The sequence below is a fragment of the Acomys russatus genome, chromosome 20 (assembly GCF_903995435.1).
Source record: "Acomys russatus chromosome 20, mAcoRus1.1, whole genome shotgun sequence".
Taxonomy (NCBI): domain Eukaryota; kingdom Metazoa; phylum Chordata; class Mammalia; order Rodentia; family Muridae; genus Acomys; species Acomys russatus.
In genome coordinates, this window is record NC_067156.1 from 3,362,483 (window position 1) to 3,382,563 (window position 20,081).

The window sequence follows — 20,081 nt, forward strand, 5'->3', positions numbered from 1 at the left end:
TACCAGTACGAGAGCAACGCGATGCTTATAAAACACAGAGGAAGCTGCATCAGGTACATAATACATAGGATATTTTTAAAAGGCAGCAAAGGCAGGCAGCAGGCAAAGGACACTATGGAACAAACCAAGAGATAATATCCTTCCATTTTATACTGGAAGTCATAGAACTTTTGTTTTCAAACAAGGGCTTTTTACTTCATGGGTAGAATGAGCCATGCAGTGGATCATGGGTAGAAAGCTCAGAACGCTTGGCAAGTGCAGAACCTCACTGCAAACAGTGCGGTACCAGTCCTAGTATTCAGTGTGACAACAGCAGCTTTCACTAACAACCAGGGCCTGTTTTCCATGAGGCATCAAACACATCAATCCCTTTCCAGAGCAACAGTGTTTCAAACGAGAGCCACAGTTCCAAACAACATATATCCAAATGCCATTGACCAGGTCAGATGCTAGCCCTTCATTATTCATGTTTCCCACCTTGCCACTGCACTGCCCCACATCAGCACCACGTCCACGGTTGCTGTGGAGGTTTAACCGTGCCCATCAGAGCCTGTCCACACAGTCGATCTTCAGGACTCCTGGTAAGGTCCTTCAGTGGTGGCAGATACTCTGTGGTCACCATTCACCTCTGGAATCTTTCAATTCTGTTCCCACTGTGAGTGGCCAATAGGCTGGGTCTTGGGACTTTCTGCTGTTACTGGGCAATGTATCACTGCTTGAGGGGGAAACAGCTGGAGAGGAGAGGGTTTCCACATCTCCATGTACTTGTCCTTTATTATTCCACAGAACCCATACTAAACAAAACCAACCAAAGCCTTGGAAGAACCACATGTGGGGTTTCAGTGTGGGAATGCATCTGTGTTGAAAGTAGATGCCGTTCCTGTTTGTACCTCACACACCCCTGTAAAGGCTCACTTGTTCAAGGCGTCCTCCCTAGCTTTGAACCACTTGAAGGTGGATTCTGTAAGAGGCAGGATCTAGCGGGAGGTCTTGTGGTCTCCACGTGTGGAGGATTTGAATGAGAAATATTTTCCTGCTTAGTCCCCAGTTGATGAACTGACCAGAAGGCTTGGTTGGAGGAAGTGTGCGCTTGTGGAGCAGGTTTATATCAGGGGGTGAGCTTTGGTGTTTCAAAAGCCCATGCCTGGCCGCAGTGTCACACACACAGGCACACAAACACAAACTCTCTCTCTCTCTCTCTCTCTCTCTCTAACACACACACACACACACACACACACACACACACACACACACCTGCTGCCTTGGATCAGAATGTAGCTCTCGGCTACTTCTCTGGCACCATGCCTGCCTGCGTCCATGCTGCCGCCCTGATGGTCATGGATCACCCTGGGAAACTGTAGCAAAGCCCCTGACTACATGCTTCCTTTTCTAAGAGTTGCCCTGCTCATGGTGTCTTCGGAGCAATACGACAGTAACAGACACAGGGGAGGCACCACTGAAGGAGACACTTCTCAACGTGAGGGGAGCAGTCTGCTTCAGTGTACGCTTGCATCGTGATATATGCCGTGCTATGGGCCTAAAAGGAATGTGGCCAATGGACAATGGGCTGAATCCTCCAGAATCGTGAGCCAAAATAAACCCGCTCCTTTAAGTTAATTATCTCCGGCAAGTGTTAGAGCGATAAAGAGCGGACAGCCTCAGAAGGGAATGGTGACACACAGCATATGCTAAAATGGTTAGTAATTATGATATATCTTGTGTTTATAAAATTGACAATAAAAAAACAGCAACAAAAAAGTGCAACTCCAAACAAAACCTGGAGTAGCCAAAGCCAAAGCCAAAGGCCTTACACATTCCGTGCATGAAGTCTATTCTGTCCTTTTGGCTCTGACCTAAGTATCACTTTCAAAAGACCACCCTCTGGGAGCATAATTGCCATCACTGGTTTTTCTAATAATGCCACTGATATTTTCTCTTGTTAATTGCAATCACAAAAGGCCGATTTTAACAATCTGTAGTTTAGAGTCACACCATATTAGCCAGTCATTTACCTTTCTTCTGTTATTTCTCCCTACAATTATGATGCTATAATATGCAAGTGAATCCGAACATTTTAGGGTGCCTTACTGGTCCCTGAAAAATAGGGCCAGGAGACTGAAACTTGTGGCATCATTCTCTAGTCGTCAGGGCAACTGAGAATCTACACAGAGCCTAAAGGTAGGGATGGGAAACTTGGTGCAGTTTTAATGTGAGTCTACTCTACCCAGTCCCTGAAGGAGTCCAGTGAGTGCTCATGGATGTGATGCTTTACAGGGAAAGTACTGGAACAAAGCACTACAGAGAAGCATTAGGGTCAGCACCGTCTGCCTGGTTAAAACAGTAGTACTACTGGAACGGCTGAGACAACACAAAGCCCTCTGAACTTGTTTTTAATGTGGTAAGTACTCAGATTAAAGCTCTGCTCATATTAGAATTCAGAATTATTCTCAACACATTTCAGACTGAATGTGGCACTGTGGTTTGAACATCAAGTATATTCCACGTTTGTGGACCAACGACTATGTTCAGAGGTGAACTGCAGAGAAGTGACTAGACAAAAGGGCTCTGTGGAAGCAGTGGGTCCATCGTCCACCCAGCTTTCCAAGGGCCAGGGGGACTATGGAAGGTGGGGCCTGACTGGAGAAAGCAGGCAGCTAGGGGCAGGGATGTGCCTTTGAAGACTACATCTTATTCCTGGCATCTGCCCATCTTCCCCTTCCCCAGCCACTACGGGGTAAGCTGTGTCCTTTGTCACATGTTCCTGTCTGTTAAAAGCACACCGTGATGTTCTGTGTCATTACAGGCCTACTGACAAAAAGGCAGGCAACTCTAGCCTGAAACCACTAGTAAAAATAAACCTTTGCCTCTTCTAAATTGATTTGCTCAGGCATTTTGTCACAGTGACAAAATGTGACTAAAAGCACACGCTAAGGACTATGACTGGGTTATTGCGACTTTAACGTCAGTCTAGAATTAAGACAACCCTTACCCCTGCCTTTCCAGAGTGCAGGAGTATTCCAGGTGTTGACTAATTAACCCTTCCTACCATTAAAAGGCTGGAAACACAGGCCAGAGAGGTCACTCTATAAACCTGCCAATAATTCTCCTGGGCTGTCCTGATAAGCACTCTGACAGGATCTTTGAACACTAGCCTGAGAACAAACAAGACCAAAGCAGGAGGCTTGGAAGAACTGTGGACAGCATCCAAATCACGCTTCCTCCTCTTGAGGTTACAGGAAAGGGTCAAGAAACAGGCTCAGTTTAAAGCTCTCATTGTTTGTGGTTACCCATGAGCTAGAACTGTTCTGAAAATGCCTGAATAACCAAAGGTATGGCTTTAAATGTCAGTGCGTGAAAATTTTATTTAGCTGTAGAGCTGCACAAACACTAAAATAACAGTAACAAATGAGTGAACAGAACAAATAAAATAAAATAAAATAAAATAAAATAAAACTGATCACAATCATGTGTAAAATAAATTATGAACTCAATCTGTAAGGGACAAAACATGAGACAGGATCTTGGCCATGTGTGACGGTCAAAGGCATCCTAGACATCCTCCCCAGAGTGTGTCTGTGGTCGAGGCAGTCACACTTTGTGGTGATGCTTAGGACAGAGCTTTTCAAAAGTACTTGTTTGGTCCCTAAGGAATAAATCTATCACCATTTTCATGGTCTTGTGAGACCTTTGCAGGTAGCTGAACTGCTTTAGGAAACCTCAATGTACCGGAGTGCTGAGTCTCAAGTTCCCAACCAGTCTTCACTGGCGGCCTTTTCAACATTAGTTTCAGGAAGGTCGCGGATGCATCTAATGCTTCTGCAGCCGACGCCTGGTTACAGAGTAGCCGCACTTTAGAAGGGAGTTTTATGTGACCAGCAAAACAGCATGTATAAAGCTTAAAGTGCACTAGCTAAAGGCTAGCTCCAGAGACAGTTTGGAAGGACCAACGATCTGTGGCCAGCGCCCTCCCAGTACTCAACATCCACTACAATGAAAGACACTCATAACCACGTCAGCAGACATGTGGGAACGGGGCGAGCTACTCGTAGGGAAGGCAGGGCCATCTTCTGAGAGAACATGACAAACAAGCTTCAGCGGGAAGGATGAAGACAATGACTTCAAGGCAAGGTAGAACACTGGGTGTTGGTGACAACTGACAGGTGCTGAAGGTGTGTGGCCAAGATGGCATGGCACAGCCGGAGAGGAGGGTGGGTAATCACAGGGCAAGACAGAGTCCTCAGAGACTGGTGTTACACTGGGTCACAGAGTTTGGATTTGAACCCACAGGTGGCAGGAGTCAGCAATTAATTTACAAGATGATGACTAACATGAGATTTAGACTTTGCACATGGCCCTGATGTATCCCTTCTTATGGCTACTGTAACAATTACCAGAGCTGCGTTAAAACCACAGAAAGGATTTAATAATCTGGGAGTCCTGATGTCCAACATCAGCTTCCTGGTAGGACAAGACTGAGTACCTGGGGGCTCTAGAGAGAACCCCCTGACGTTGTCTTCCTGCCCACATGCAGGTGTTCTAAGCTCCTGACATACTAATCAAGTCTCCATTGCGACCTTCATGCCACCTCTCCTCATGTGGCTATCTAATCTCTCTCTTTGCCTCTTTTATGAGGGCATTTGCGAAAGAACTTTGGTCGAACCTAAAAAACAAACAAACAACAAAACGATGATCTCTGCACCGCAAAGACCCTAATTAATCCATCTGCAGATCAGGTACTGCTTATAAGTTCCAGCAATTAGAAGGTGGGCACATGTCTGGAGATCTGCTTCTCAGTACACCACACTCAGGGATATAACGTGTGAAAACAGAGGCCAAGGATGGAAATAAGGAGACCTACCCGAAACGCAGTGTCTTGTCTATGGGGTCAAAAAGGAAAGTGTGGGCTGAGGGCCCAGCAGTGAGTGGAGATTAAACAAGCATAGTTCCTACTCACTCACCTGCTCGGCACATATCTGACAAACATCTGTGAACTCAACAAAAGTACCTCCCCCATTAAGTAGCTCATATCTAGTTGTGTGCAATCAACAAACAGATGCTTACTACATGAAAGGCACTAGAGAAATAAAATGACTTTAAAGATTTCTATAAACAGAAAAAAGTATAGAAAGTGAGAGACATTAAGCACAACAGACTATAGATACCTTGGCTAAGAGACCTGTAAAAAGAGGAAGTAACAAAGAACAAAGGCCCAGGGTTCCCATGGCCAACTCCAGACCTAGGATTGGCTCCATATGGCTAGAATGAAAGAGGGTGACAAGGTAGGCCCTGAGTACGTGGCAGAGGACCAGGACCTTGCAGAGGCTGAATTTATTATGGCAGAGAAGCAAAGCCATTGGAGGGCTCCGTGCAAAGGCGCCACAGAGGCTTGCCTGCAAAGGAGCCCCCAGCACCCAGTATTAAGATAATATGAGAGCTAATGTACAAGCAGCGAGCAAGTCAGAGCCAGAGATCTACGATGCAAGGTGGAGAGAGCCACTGAAACAAGGCAGCTGACGCAAGAAGGAGACTGGGACTGGGTAGAATAAGCAGGCATGTCCAGGTTCTGCTGCCTTTCAAAGTTAGATCTGACAGGACTTGATGATGGGTTGAATGTGAGAAAAAAATGAAAGCGTCTATGGTGCATCATGCAGAGGTTCTCAGTGTTGGCCTCTGGGAATGGTAACATAGACCCCCGTTTACCAAGGTGGAGAAGTCAAACTTGTTGGAGAGGCGAGTATGTGGGAACTCAAGAGTTCTCTTATAGACACTTAATGGTATGTACATGTCCCCATCAGACAGTTAAGTATTACATCAAGTAAGTATTTAGATGAGTTGGAAATCCAAGTCAAGAGTGTGGCTGGAGACACAGCGCTCATAGTTATCAAAACGGAGGCAGAGTCCAACAGCTGCATGGGCTTTGATGTTCATCTGAGTCACCAAGAAATTAACAAGTGTAGCTTCTTATTTCTGCCTCTGACCTGGGACCTCAGATTTTATGTAAGTACCAAGCTCTCAGGAGATCTCCATGTCACTGGTGTGGAGGCCACACTTAAGAGCACAGAGAATCTAGCAAGCAGGCATGGCTTATCCAGTTTTTAGCAGAGTAACACCATGTTGTTAAAAAGTTCACCCTCTAGAGGGAGTGTTTTAAGGAAGTTTTCAGCTTTTCTGTTGGCCATACTCATAGCTGCTTGGCCGTGTGTGGTTGCACTAGCCTGGAGGTAGAGCATGCACAAGTGTAGAGAGTAAGTGAAGAAGGGAAAAGAACAGGCTCAGCGACGGTATCAAAGGTATCAAACCTGTGGGAACAATGTGGAGCAGGCAGCAGGCATGTGGCAAAAGAGGATGTAAGCGTGAGGACTCAGCAGAGCCCAAGAACAGCACCAGAGGCAAGTCTGTGACCAAGGACACACCTCCAAGAAGTCACTGCTGCCTGGGTCAAGAAAGACGAAGCAGGGGACAGAACTCTAGGTGCAGGACTGTCTTGGCTACTTTTCTGTTGCTGTGAAAATCACCATGACCAAAAGTAACTTGGGGAGGTGTCTCAGTTACTTTTCTATTGTGACAAAATGCCACACCCAATGTCATTTATAAAAGAAAGCCTTTAATTTAGCTTATGGTTTTCGAGGCTTAGAGTTCATCATGGGAGCAGAGGCATGGCAGCAGGGACAGTTGAGAGCTGTCCTTGCTCCACACAGAAGGAGGCAGAGAGGCACAGTGGGAATGGCACTAGTGACACACCAGTGGCACCATTCACCAAGAAAAGCACACTTCTCAATCCTTCCCAAACAGTCTTACTAATTGGGCAGCAAACGTGAAAACACATGAGGCCACTGAGGCCATGTTCATTGAGACCACCACAGGAGGAAAGGGCTCATTTGGCTCCTATGTCCTCATCGCTGTCCATCGTTGAGAAGCCAAGACAGAAACCCAGAGGCATATGGCAGACAGCATGCGGGAACACAGTCCAGAGTTCCAATATCTTCCAAAGTCTTCAAAACAAACAAACAAACAAAACAAAACAATGGCATGGTCAGGCACTAGTATTAGTTACTGTTTTGCTGCTGGGATAAACACCCTGACCAAGGCAACTTAAGGAAGAGTTTATGTTGGCTTACAGTTCCAGAGGGAGCGGCCATAATGGAGGGGACAAATGACACAGGCAGACAGGGTAAGAAGGTAAAAGAGCTCATCTTCAACCACAGGCAGAGAGCAGAGAGAACCAGAAACACAGCAAGGCTACAAACTCTCAAAGCTGGTCCCCAGAGATGTGCTTCCTCCAGCAAAGCTCTACCTCCTAAACCTCCCTCCCCAACCTTCCCAAATAACACCAACCATGGACAAGTGTTCGAATATGAGAGCCGAGTGAGGACATTTCTCATTCAAGCCACCACACAGACCCTATTATCTATGTCTGTAGAATACGAAAAACAAAAACAAAGAAACAAAAGGGCACAGGAGTGTACACTCCTATGTGGTGCTGGCTTTGTTACTGGAAACAAGATAATCTCTCAATGACATAGACAATGTCTCCATTGGATGGAGGAGGAAACATTTGGTGAGAGATGAATTATAAAATAAACATCCAAAATTACTAGAAAATGTAGTAAGTTTGGTGGGTAGCAACAACGGACAGAAGTAACAGCCATGGATTTAAAATAAAAACCACTGGCATGGTCTAACAAGCTGCTGCCAGACACTAACAAAGGAGGAGGAGGAGGAGGAGGAGGAGGAGGAGGAGGAGGAGGAGGAGGAGGAGGAAGAGAAATGGCCTGGAGCAGAGCAAGGTGAGTACTTGCAGGGAGAGACAGGAAGCAAGAGATTATATGATGGCCCGTGCAATCTATGGAGGGAGGTAACGACACAAGAGGGTCAGAGACCAATCCCTTGGTACAGTCAAAAAATATTACAGCAGGGTTTTAAGGGTGCGGAAAAGAAAGGAGACAAAGGTCATGTTATGGGGTGTGTGAAACTGAGATTACACGGGAGAACATTATATAGAAGACAAACTTGGGTCTAAACGTGGGGATGAGGCTGCAGAGGACTGGAAGGCCAGATATCTTATCACACACGTCACTGTCCCCTCTGCCATGTTCTCTCCTCCTAGCCTTCCAACAACCTACTGATTTCCAAGACTGGGTACATTCTTATCTGCGTACATTTATCCCTAACCAAGCAGTGAGATACCAAGCACTTAAAATATATATGACTAACAAATCTTACCAGTGTTTAGGAAGCACAGAATGCACAATAAATCCTAAGGTAGACATTGGTTTAGTTAATAGAAAACCACACACACAAAGAAGAGAGAGAGACAGAGACATATTACATACACACAGAGACAAAGACAGACAGACAGACACACACACACACACACACACACACACACACACACACACACACACACACAAAATTTTAGGTCCAACATTGCTTGCCTTTAACCCAGATCTTAGGAAATTGAGAAAGAAGGATGAGTTTGAGTCCATCATGGGCTACATAGTGAGTTCAAGATGAAACTGGACTATGTAGTTAAACAAATACCCAAAGTCAACCCAAAACTTAAAGGATAATCTGCATTCACTAGTATACACCTACAATATATACACAGCTTGAGTAAGCAGATAGGTAATTCTGAATGCCACAAATGGACAGCCAGAAGATTCCCACCACGAACACACTACAGGGCTGCACCATATGCACTACAGAAAGGATGTGGTTAACAGTCACATCCTCTCTAGAATGCTGTATTGTACACACTACAGAAGAGGCTTAGTAACAGTCACATCCTATGGTACCGAGTCTGCTGTGGTGTGCATCAACCAATTCACCAGAGACTCCATCCTTAAGGAACTCACAGTATGAGGGAGATAAGAGATGAAAGTTTTACAAAAAATAAAAAGCAAGAACAAGGCAGCATTTAGCTCTTTATCAAGTACACAGTACAGTAGAGACATGAAATGTAAGTAGGTAGCTGAGATCACCAAGACAGCAGGCCCAGAGATCAGGGAAACAATGCGGAAGAGGGCCAGATGAAAATATACAGCTGTTAAAAGTTAAGCTGCAGAAGGAAAGAGCTATAGATGTGGGAATGGAACCCAAAGAACAGCTAACAGTATCTTACTAAATGCTCACAGTGGACTTCCCAGCTTTTACCAACAACCTTAACAATGCTGGTCCAATCTTATACCATCTCCATGTAAACCGCAGGTGTAGACACCACCACTCCTTGTCAGCTATTGTGGCATCTGTTGGGCACAGGACACGACTGTTCTATGTCACTAACTCTACATGCCAAAGCAAGTCATTAGCATTCTGTTTTGTTTTTTGTTGTATTGTTTTGTAATTGGAAAAAAGTATGATATATCAATGCCAGGCACTTAAACTGCTAAAAATGTTAATATTGCTTGAGTTACATGACACAATCCACATAACTGACTTTTATGTATAGGCCATAGAAATTTCAACCCAAACAGTAGTAAGAGGAAAGCCTGTCAAGAAAGCCTTTCTGGAGCAGCTAATCTCAGCATGTTTCTCAAAAGGAGAATGAACATGGAAAGAATCATTCTGAGTTCACAACAGACACAGGCAGCGACTTCTCCATTAACACTGAAGAATAAACACAGCATCAAGGGCTGGAAGAATTACTCCTTAGACGATGACTACAGACTCGTAGAGGCTACAAGTTGGTTTCTCCCTGAAGCAGCTACGTTCCCGCTTTCTGAGGTCTCCTGGGGCCACCTGACTGCCATTTAAGCACAGGTTTACTCGGGGCCATCTCATTCTACTTTCCCCGTCACCACCCATCCTTCACCACCAGAGACTGCCAAGCGATGAGCACAGATGCATGGAATCAACTCGGGATGCATGCAAGAAACACAGAAATGCTGGCTTCTTCAGCAAGCTGCAGTCACCAGGCGTCTACAAAGTGCCACCACCGTGCTGAGCACCTGAGCCCCTCTCAGGTACCATGTCTACTACTACAGAAGAGGGATGCACAGAAGTCACTGGAGAGCCCACAGGATGAAAGCAGTTTAGCGCGAGCAGAGGCATTGAGAGGGAGAAATACATAGAAAGAACCACTTTTCCAAAAAGTTTATTTCCTAGCAGGATTTAAGTTTTTTCCCACAGAACTAGGTATCACTTGGCTTTTTGCTTCAAAATTCACTGACTATTTGGACTTTTCCTCCACAAAATACCCACTGAGCCATAGTTGAGACTTACTGGGCCCAGCGTGTCTTTCCTTACACACAAGCACGCATACTTGTGCACAGAGACAGCACAGTAAACACAGAAAGTGATGCAGCTATTCCTAGATTTTTCTCTTTTTAAAGAATTCAACTCAAGGGGATTTAATGAAATTGTAAGAAAAGGATCTATCTACTTTATGGAATTTTGTAAAATATTTAGTTTCTAAGGATGCTGGAAAAATAATTTTTTCAAAAGATCCCACTGGCTGGAGAAAACATTACATGTCACCCTTGGCTCTGTGCTACAGTGGGTGTTACCTACTCTGTTAGTAGACTTCCATTGATCCTGTGTATCTAGAAATGTTCAAGGGGATACAATAAAGGGAGACAATAAATCATATAAAATCCCATCTAGGCAAATCAAAGAATCCTTTTATAAAAAAAAAAAAAAGAAGAAGAAGAAGAAGAAGAAGAAGAAGAAGAAGAAGAAGAAGAAGAAGAAGAAGAAGAAAAGGTGACGCAAGTTAGCCACTTCTTAAGAGAAGAACAAACTTTAAAGTGCTTTTTTTCTTTTTTGCTATTAAAAAAGACTTTTAAAACTATCTTTCAAAAGGCCAGTAATGCTGTTCAGTAAGTAAAGTGCTTGCTACACAAAATTAGGAACTAAGTACCTACATAATGAGGTCCCTAGCACCCACACAAACACCAGACATGGCAGCATTCATCTATGACCCAGGTCCAAGGAGGCAGAGAGAAGTGGATCTCATGTACCTACTAGCCAATCAGCCTGGCTGGAATGTCCAGCTCCAAGGGAAAGACCCTCCCCCAAAAACTAAGGCTGGCAGGGGGCCTGCACAAACTGCTGTACCAATCAAGGACAATGCATGCAGTTAACCTAGACCCCTATTCAGATCTAGCCAATGGACAGGTCATTCTCCATGGTTGTGGGGAGAGCAGAGACTGCCTCTGACATGAACTCTGCTGCCCCCGATTTTATCACTTCCCCTTGGTGGGAGGCCTGGCAGCACACAGAGGAAGGGGAAGCAGGCTATCTGGATGAGCCCCGAGAGGCTGTGGTCATATGGTGGGGGAGGAGGACCCCTTCTGTCAGTGATCTAAGGGAGGGGAATAGGGCGAAAGAGGGAGAGAGAGTGGGAACGGGCAGATACAAGCAAGGGGATAACAATTAAGATGTAATCTGAATAAATTATAGTTTTAAAAAGTGGGTCCAAATAGAGACCAAATAGAGAGTTTTCAAGAAAAGAAAAACAATGGCTAAGAAATATCTTTAACAAATGTTTGTTATACTCAGTAATTAGGAAATTTCAAATAAAAACGACTTTGAAATTTCACCCTATCTCAGTCAGAATGGGAAGATCAACAGAACTACATACAACACACGATGAAAGGGCTATGGGGAAAAAGGATCCCTAATTTATTGCACTGCTGGGTTACAAACTGGTGCAGCCACTATGGAAGTCAGTATGGAGAACTCCCAAAAAACTAAAAAGAAGATCTCCCATATTACCAAACTATTCCCCTCCCTAGCATATGTCCCAAAGACTTAACATTCTACTCTGGAAGCGCTTGCTCAGTCAGGCTCATCGCCTCTCTATTTGCAAGAGCTATGAAATGGTAACACCGTAAATGTCCTCCAACCAACAAATGCATAATGAAAATGAGGTACATCTACACTATGGAATATTATTCAGATTTAAAGAAGAAGGAAATCATGACCTTTCCAGGTAGCTGGATGGAACTAGGAAAGATCATATTGAGGTAAGCCAGACCTAAAACCGCAATGTTACCTGTTCTTTTTTATTGCAGGTTCCTAGTTCCAGACCTTCTATGTGAATACATAGCCTGCAGTAAGCCCAGAAACCAGGAAATTAAGACAGGACAATTGCCAGAAGAGGGGGTTTGAGAACAACAGAGAGGGTCTAAGTTATCTGCTCTGGGAGATGGGAAAGGGGCACATTAGAGAGGAGGATGGGGAGGTAAACAGAGAAAAGGGAAAGAAACATAAAGGGACTTTCAGGATGGGGTGATCTGACAGGGACAACGGGAAAAGGGATGCCTTTAGGGAAGGAGGAAGGAGGTGGACAAAATAACAAGGATGCCTGAAAAAGCCATGAGGAGTCACACTGTTTACCAAAAAGAAAAGAAAAACCCTACAATATATATGTAACTTCTGTGTACAAACCTACATAGACAGTTTTAATGAACCTTACTCATCTAGATGGCAGGGCTCTCTCCAAGAACCAAAGATCATCTAATAAAACCCTAAAACCAGATATGATGCGTCCTCTTTTGTATTGTTGGCCAGGGCTGTCCAAGAGACTTCCAAAATGTAGAGCCTTTTGTGAATGTCCCTAGAGGTGGAAGGTAAAGTCCTTATTGCTGAAAACACCATGCACTTCTAAAAGAGGACCCAGAGACCACTGAGCTGGACCTGCTCTGAGCATCCCCTCCCTGAGTACCAGCTTTCATGACAGTAGAATATTGTTTTTTAAATTTATCTATATTACCTGTAGGCCCGGCTAGCAAGCAATCAAGACACAAACACTTGTTATATTTTAAAATAGCCTTAGTTAACCTGGGGCAGGGCAATCCTCTAAACTACCTCCCATCGTGTGGCAGGCATGGGATCCCTGTCTCAATCCCATGCCATCTGTTTTCAATAACTTCTATCAAGTTACCTCCCATCCATAATCCCAAATACTTGCTAATGTTCTTTGTCTGGGATTGATTCTCCATCCACACCAGCCATGCGTGTCTCCTCCATCTAACCCATGGCGGCCTTCTTCTCTTCCCTTCAGGTCTTTCTCCTGGTGGCGGTCTTTCTTCTTCCCAGAATTCCTCTCTCTCCAAGCCCCACCTATCTCCTTTGCCCTGCCCAGGTGGGATGGCTTTTTATTAAGCAAAAAGTGGGTCACAGACAGAAAGCAGTAATTAACATCAAAATACATCAGACCATCCCTCAACAGTAGAAGGCATTATGCCAGCTTCCAAAGGAGGAAGACGACCAATAGTCATACCCAGCTATGCTGTCTACGAGAACCACGTCAATGGCCAACACAGCACAATAGCCCTATGGGTGCTGTAGTGGCACTCATACCTTGGCAGTAACCAACAGCTCTCTAATTGGATATAAGATCAGTTCAACAAGAGGGAGACATGCTGGAAACCTAACTAACTACTCAGTGCTCATGAAGTCATAGTTATTCAAGGGGAAAAAAAAACCAAACTAATTCACTAAACCAGCCTAATGCCTAACAACAATCTATAAACTTTTGTCATCATACCCTGGCTTAGTTTGGGTTTCTATTGCTGCAAGGAGATGCCATGACCACTGCAAACTTATAAAGAAAAACATTTAACTGGGGCTGGCTTACATTTTCAGAAGTTTAGCCCATTACTACCATGGCGGAAGCATGGCAGCATGCAGGCAGATGTGCTACAGGAGAAGCTGAGAGTTCTACATCCAGACCAGCAGGCAGCAGGAAGACAGACCACATTGGGTGTGGTTTGAGTTTCTGTGAGCTCAAATCCCACCTTCTAATAACACGCCTCTTCCCACAAAGCCACACCTACTCCAACAAGGCCACAACTCCTAATATTGCATTCCCTATGGCCAAGCATTCAGAAACATGTGTTATGGGTGCCAACCCTACTCAAACCACCACAAACCCACAGCTAAGTGTAGTATTCATCCTTTGTCAAGGAAATCTCTCTTTGTAATAAATGGAGACTACTGTAGAAAACAAAAACCAACCCAAATGCAGTCCTGGAGCCCAGTCCCAATGTATATATCCACAAAACAGTCCCATACTCAAGGTTCAGGGAACACTGAGAGAAAGAAAGACTGTAGGAGCCAGAGGATCAGCGACTTTGCTGTGAGATTTGTGTCTCCTAGTAACATCAGAAGACACACCCATTAAAGTCTCACCAACATAACAGACAACACGTGAGCTGAACAAGTTTACACTAACAAAGATGTCAAACTCGATGGAGAAAAGCCCATGAGGCCTCAGCCCTAGACCCATCAGCAATAGAGGAAAGCAAGGACCAGAGATGGGAACCCAGGGAAGAGCACACCAACTGGTTGTCCAGTGCTGAATGGTCAGCCCTGAGAACATATACTATACTATACTATATATACACGCTATATATATATATATAATTTTATGTATATGCACAGTAACATATTGATTTTTTAAAAATGAGACCATGAATTTATAGGGGAGAAAGGAAAGAACGCATGATTATGCTACTTGCCTGGTAAACAGAATTCTGCAAATTTCTGCTAAAATTCCACGACAGGCAGAATGTCCTAGACTCTGGGTGAGCCCAATGTAATCATGAGGGTCCCTTCAGAAGGAAGGAAGATGGCTAGAATCAGAGACTGCAGAGGATCTGAGCATCTGACTCTGAAGATGAAGGCTGGGCCTGGAGCCAAGGAACACAGGTGGGTTGCTTTAGCCAGGAAGAAAACAGCCCTGCTCATACCCTGATTTTAGGACTCTTAGGTGCTGAAACTCTGAGAGAATCAATCTTTACTCTTTAAGTCTAATTTTAAGTTAGCATTTAAACTTATGTGGTATATAAACAAAAGTGAATAAAGTAATAACTAAGTCTCCTTGGGAAGATACTGGGTAGCAGGACAAACAAGGATTAGTCTTATTTAAGGGGTCAGGTTTCTTCTTTCATGGCAGAAGTGGAGGAGGAAGTGTGAAGAAAAGTTGCTGTGTAGACACTACAGTGTGAAAATGAAGTCATTTCTCAGCAAGATCTGTTATGGTCTCCATGAATAATGTGCCAGGTCAACATCAGGTTAACAGAGGTTATCAGATTATTCATTTCAAAGCAGCATTTATGTTGCTCTATGAGCCCCTTAGTTTGTATTAAGTAACAGTAGAGAAATCACAGGTGAACGACTGTGTTTCAGCAAATGGAACAAAACTTGTATAGCCTACAAATTTTGGCCCAGCCGCTCTCTCCATTGCCAACGTTGAGCAGAGAGTGTACTGTGAGAGAAAGGACTCAGCCTTTGCTGCCCGCTCAGCACAGCAACCCACAAAGCAGAGTGGCCACGATCCCACCTCACCAAGAAGCACATTTAGGAATGCTGGTAGAGGTCTGCTGCTATTTTGTTTTATCTCCTCCTCCCAGAGATGATTGTTCTGACATACCCAGAGGCAGAGAGATGGAGGTTCTAAAAGTCTCTCAAGAAGAGACCGGTTACAGAAATTGCTTGACATGCACACAAAAAGATTGGGCTGGAGCTGCAATACTGAAAAGGCATGCAAAGGTACACTGTTAAGTGAAAAGCTCATCCAGAATAATCATGTAGCTACTTACAGTCATAATTTTTTCAAGTCTCAAGGTATACTTGGTATGATGGTTTGAATAAAAGTATCCCCCAGAGATCCAAAGGGAGTGACACTATTAGGAGATGTAGCTTTGAGTGGAGTAGGCGTGGCCTTGTTAGAGGACATCATCACTGGGAGCAGGCTTTGGGGTTGCAGATGCTCCAGCCACACTCAGCGTGGCAATCTCTCCCTGCTGCCTGCCTGAGATCTAAGGCCCTCAGCTCCTTCCCCAGCACCACATCTATCTGCATGCTGCTGTGCTTCCTCCTGTGATGGCAACAGACTAAACCTCTGAACTGCAAGCCAGCCCCAGGTCAATGTTTTTCTTTATAAGAAGTGCAGTGGTCATGGTGTCTCTTCACAGCAATGAAACCTAACTCAGACACCTGGGCATATATTGTATATGTACACGAGTCTGTGTACTTGAGAATGCCTGAAAGACCTGGACGAGGGGCTATCAAGCCGTTAACCCCTGAAGAATGGGCTGGAGAGATGGCTCAGAGGTCATGAGCACCTACTGCTCTTCCAGATGATTCCTTTGGCTCGCAGCACACATGTGAGGCAGCTCACAATGATCTGTAATCTAGTTCAGGGAGCACCTCCACTCTCCAAGGGGACCTGCGCACATGTGAACATACCCAGACACAGTCATATGTGCCTACATAGAATTTAAACTGAAAACAAACCTTTAAAAACCTAACCCCTAAAAAAGAACCCGTGAAAATTTCAGTACCTGCTTTTCTGTCACTGTGATAACCGCCATGACCAAATGCAACTTAAGGAAGACAGCCTTTATTTTGGGCTTACAATGCTGAGGAAGTATGGCAGAGGCAGCCAGAGCCAGAAGCTGAGGCATAATGTCTCCAGCATCAAGCATGAAGCAGAGACGGTGAGCTACAAGTGTGGGGGCCCACCCCATGCATCCTGCAGCAAGACCACACACCTAAAGATTCCACAACATCCTAGAGCAGGGCCACCAACTGGGATTAAGTGTTCAGACATTTCCCAGACTATGATCCTTCTACTTTTTTCTTTGTCTTTTTTTTTTTTTTTCTTTTTGTTTGTTTGTTTCATTTTGTTTTTCTGTGTAGCCTTGGCTTTCCTGGAACTTGTTCTGCAGATATACCTGCCTCTGCTGGTCCCAAGTGCTGGGACTAAAGGCGTGTGCCACCACCACCTGGCTTCTACTGATTTTCTTTTAGGACGTCACCCACAGAATACCTGAGTTGACATCAGTGAACAGAGGACAGTTGATGTACAACAAATGTCAGCCATCTTTAGTGTTAATTACACTTCCTTCCTGCCTCACACCATAGTAAAGACCTTTACCCTTGTCACTCCGTCTGTATTCAAATCCTACATTGTCCTTCTCTTCCCAACATGAATCACTCCTCTCACACATCCCACATTTAACTGACAATGTCACCATCTCCACACCGACTATCTCTAAATCTGGCTATTATAGTGTACGTTCCCCGATTTAATCTCTGACACTTCTGCTAACAAAATTTGACTATCTTATAGAATGACCTCCTGCCCTGGGCTTTCACCCCCTGCCTCAGCTCTCCTGGCTTAACCTCTTGTTCTCATTTCTGCCGCCTCCCACCACGCTTCCTCTCTTTATTTCCTTCCATAAAATACTGTCTCAACTTCACTGACCCCCAATTGCCTGCTCTCTGCAACCTTCCCTTCCCCCATTCACATGCGCTGCAAAACTTCTCATGTCACTTTCTAGGATCAGAACTCAGTAAGTATGGCATTACGTGCCTGTAATCCCAGCACCTGGAAGACTAAGGCAGACTCCTAAGTTCAAGTCCAGCCTGGCCACCTACACACAAGACCCAAACTGTTTGGCAGTCCCACCTTCTCCACGCTGCCCACACTGTCCTACCTTCACCTCTCTTTGTCCATACTGAACAGCACTAACAGCAGGTCCAGGGCTGCAGAGTCCGGAGCCCACAGACACAGGAACTATGCTGCCCTTGGGCACAGTTTCTAGGGCAAAGTTAAGCACTTCCTTTTTCTGCTCCAGCTACTTGGCCTCTAGCTTACTGAACTCTCAAGGCCCCTTTCAAGACAGAACCCACAGTCTCTTTCTGTTTCCTTAGGGCATGTGACAAGAGCCGGTACCACAGGGCAGTCACTAAACACGCATTAAAAAATGAGCAAGTCAAACATTTACAATTTTGAAAGTATTCCAATTATAGCATATCATAAACTTTCAAAATAAGCAGACTCTTTTTGGATTAAAGAAGCAGCAACTCTCTTTGGATTAAAAAAATGTGTTTACTTGGAGAGGAACATAGATATCACAGCATGTGGTGTAGGCAGAGGGCAACTTCTGAGAGTTGGTTCTTGCTTGGCAGCAAAGGCCTTCACCAGTGAGAGGCATCTCATCCACTCAGGGTTACATTTTGTCAGACTGTTGTCTTAAAAGCCACACACAGATACACATACAGACACACACACAGACACACACACACACCAACAGACACACACCCCACACAATAGCTGGGCTGAGCACTTGCCATTTAAACATAAAGATGTGAGTTTGGATGCCCAGAACCCACGTAAATTCAGAAGTGGTAGTGCACACCTATAATCCTAGTGCACACCTATAATCCTAGTGTGCACCTATAGTCCTAGTGCACATCTATAATCTTAATGCACACTTATATCCTAGTGCACACCTATAATCTTAGTATACACCTATAATCCTAGTGTACACCTATAGTCCTAGTGCACACCTATTCCTAGTGCACATCTATAATCCTAGTGCACATCTATAATCCTAGTGCACTCCTATAATCCTAGTGCACACCTATGTCTGGATGGGAAGCAGAGACAGGAGAATCCCTGGACACTGTCAGGCAGGTGTAGTGGGAAACAACAACAGAAAGCCTGTCTTAGACAAGGTGGGAGGCAAGAACTAATTCCCAAGGCTGTTTTCTAATGACATACACACCTGTGCCTACATTCAATTGAACATCTATACATGCAGGAACACACACACACACACACACACACACACACACACACACACACACACACTGCACAGTAGTCAGGGAACTGCACTGATAACTTCTTTATGGCTATTTGGGGAAATTCCAAGTCACAGCCACTCTTACAGAGACTGCTTCCAACAACACAGGTGAAGTGAATCTGGAGTTACCTGACAGTGCATCATAGAACTGGTCCTCACTAAGGATGCTGGCAGGCGGGGATCCTTCAACCAGAGATCGCTCTAGTTCATGATGTTCGGTAGCTAAAGTCTCCAGTGCTTCTGACAAAATTTTGTTTTTTTCTTGCTCCTGTTCCAATTTAAAATTCCTCACCTAGAAGAATACAGATACATAAGAGTTGAGAGTGGCAGACTTTCTCAGAGGATGGGAAAATTACTTGCTTTTGATCTAGTTCCAAGGCTACATCAGAAAGGAAAGAAGCTGAGTTACAAACACACACACACACACACACACACACACACACACACACACACACACACACACACACACACACGGATGAATGAGCAAATTTACTAAGCTAATTTTGTTCTTCCCAAGGGGCCTTTTCTCACAACAGCCTAGATAATGAAAATAGATTACAAACTACCAAACAAATTCAGCTTAAATTATAAGGATCCTAGTAAAAGAAAAAATATTAGTCAATTTGGAAATTGCATTTAAAAAATAACATTCCTTCCTCAACACTATTCATGAAATGCTTTAAAAAGCCATCTCCATAAGCTTTTCAACAACAACAACAAAAAAAAAACATTTCACATCATCCTGCATGTTAAAATGTACACAAAACTAGATGGAGTCTCCCAGTTTATTTCCTAAGCAGCTGGAATATCAAATAAAGGGGAACAAGTTGTTGGGTAATATCCAATGTTACTATCCATTTTTAATTCCTAGTTTCTACTTCACGTCTACATTTTGCCTTTAATTTAGTAAACTTAAATGAATGAACAAATGAGTAAATAAGTAAGTAAACAAACAAGGTTATGGGGAAGGCAGAGGTGCCAGACCTTTCAGACTTTGAGACAATGTTGTCCTTTGCATACAATTTGAGAGTATCTGACCCTGCCCTGCACTCCAGCCTCTAAACCTCACAAGGCAGCCTGTGCTGGGCTTGGTCCAGTCACAGCTAAGTCTGCATCAAGAATTCCAGAAGTCACTGCTAACCCCTGGCCTTGCTCACGCCCTCACTCGGGAGCCAGACAATGTCCACAGCGGCTGATGTGAATCCTCAGGGATGCTCTCAGTTCCTTCTGCCCATTGTACGTTCCCACCGTCACCTCACCATCTACTCAGCGTTCTGCACAACAGGCCTTTAAACTAGTGTTTGCAATTTAGCAGCCGACTCTATTCCTCGGATGTAATCCTGTACACATAGCACCTGCTTTAGAGCTAGCCCTGGCGGTGCATGCCTGTACTCCCACGATTTGGGAGAACGAGGCACAAGATGGAGAATTTGGAGCTAGTCTAGCCTACAGCGTGAAACCCGTTCTCAAGAAACGAAA

General features: G+C 44.4%; 1 protein-coding gene across 7 annotated transcripts in view; it reads right to left on the reverse strand.

Moving 5' to 3' along the window:
• Positions 1-20,081, reverse strand: part of Osbpl1a (oxysterol binding protein like 1A) — a 194,093-nt gene that overhangs the window by 74,410 nt on the left and 99,602 nt on the right. For 5 of the 7 annotated variants that reach the window (XM_051163746.1, XM_051163740.1, XM_051163742.1 and 2 more), the window contains one exon: positions 18,732-18,894. The exons of 1 other annotated variant lie outside the window; for it this stretch is intronic. In XM_051163746.1, the coding sequence (XP_051019703.1) occupies positions 18,732-18,894 (163 nt within the window). Of the gene's footprint in view, positions 1-17,450; positions 17,475-18,731; positions 18,895-20,081 lie in introns of those variants that run through there. One more of the 7 variants, XM_051163744.1, reaches the window with a different exon arrangement.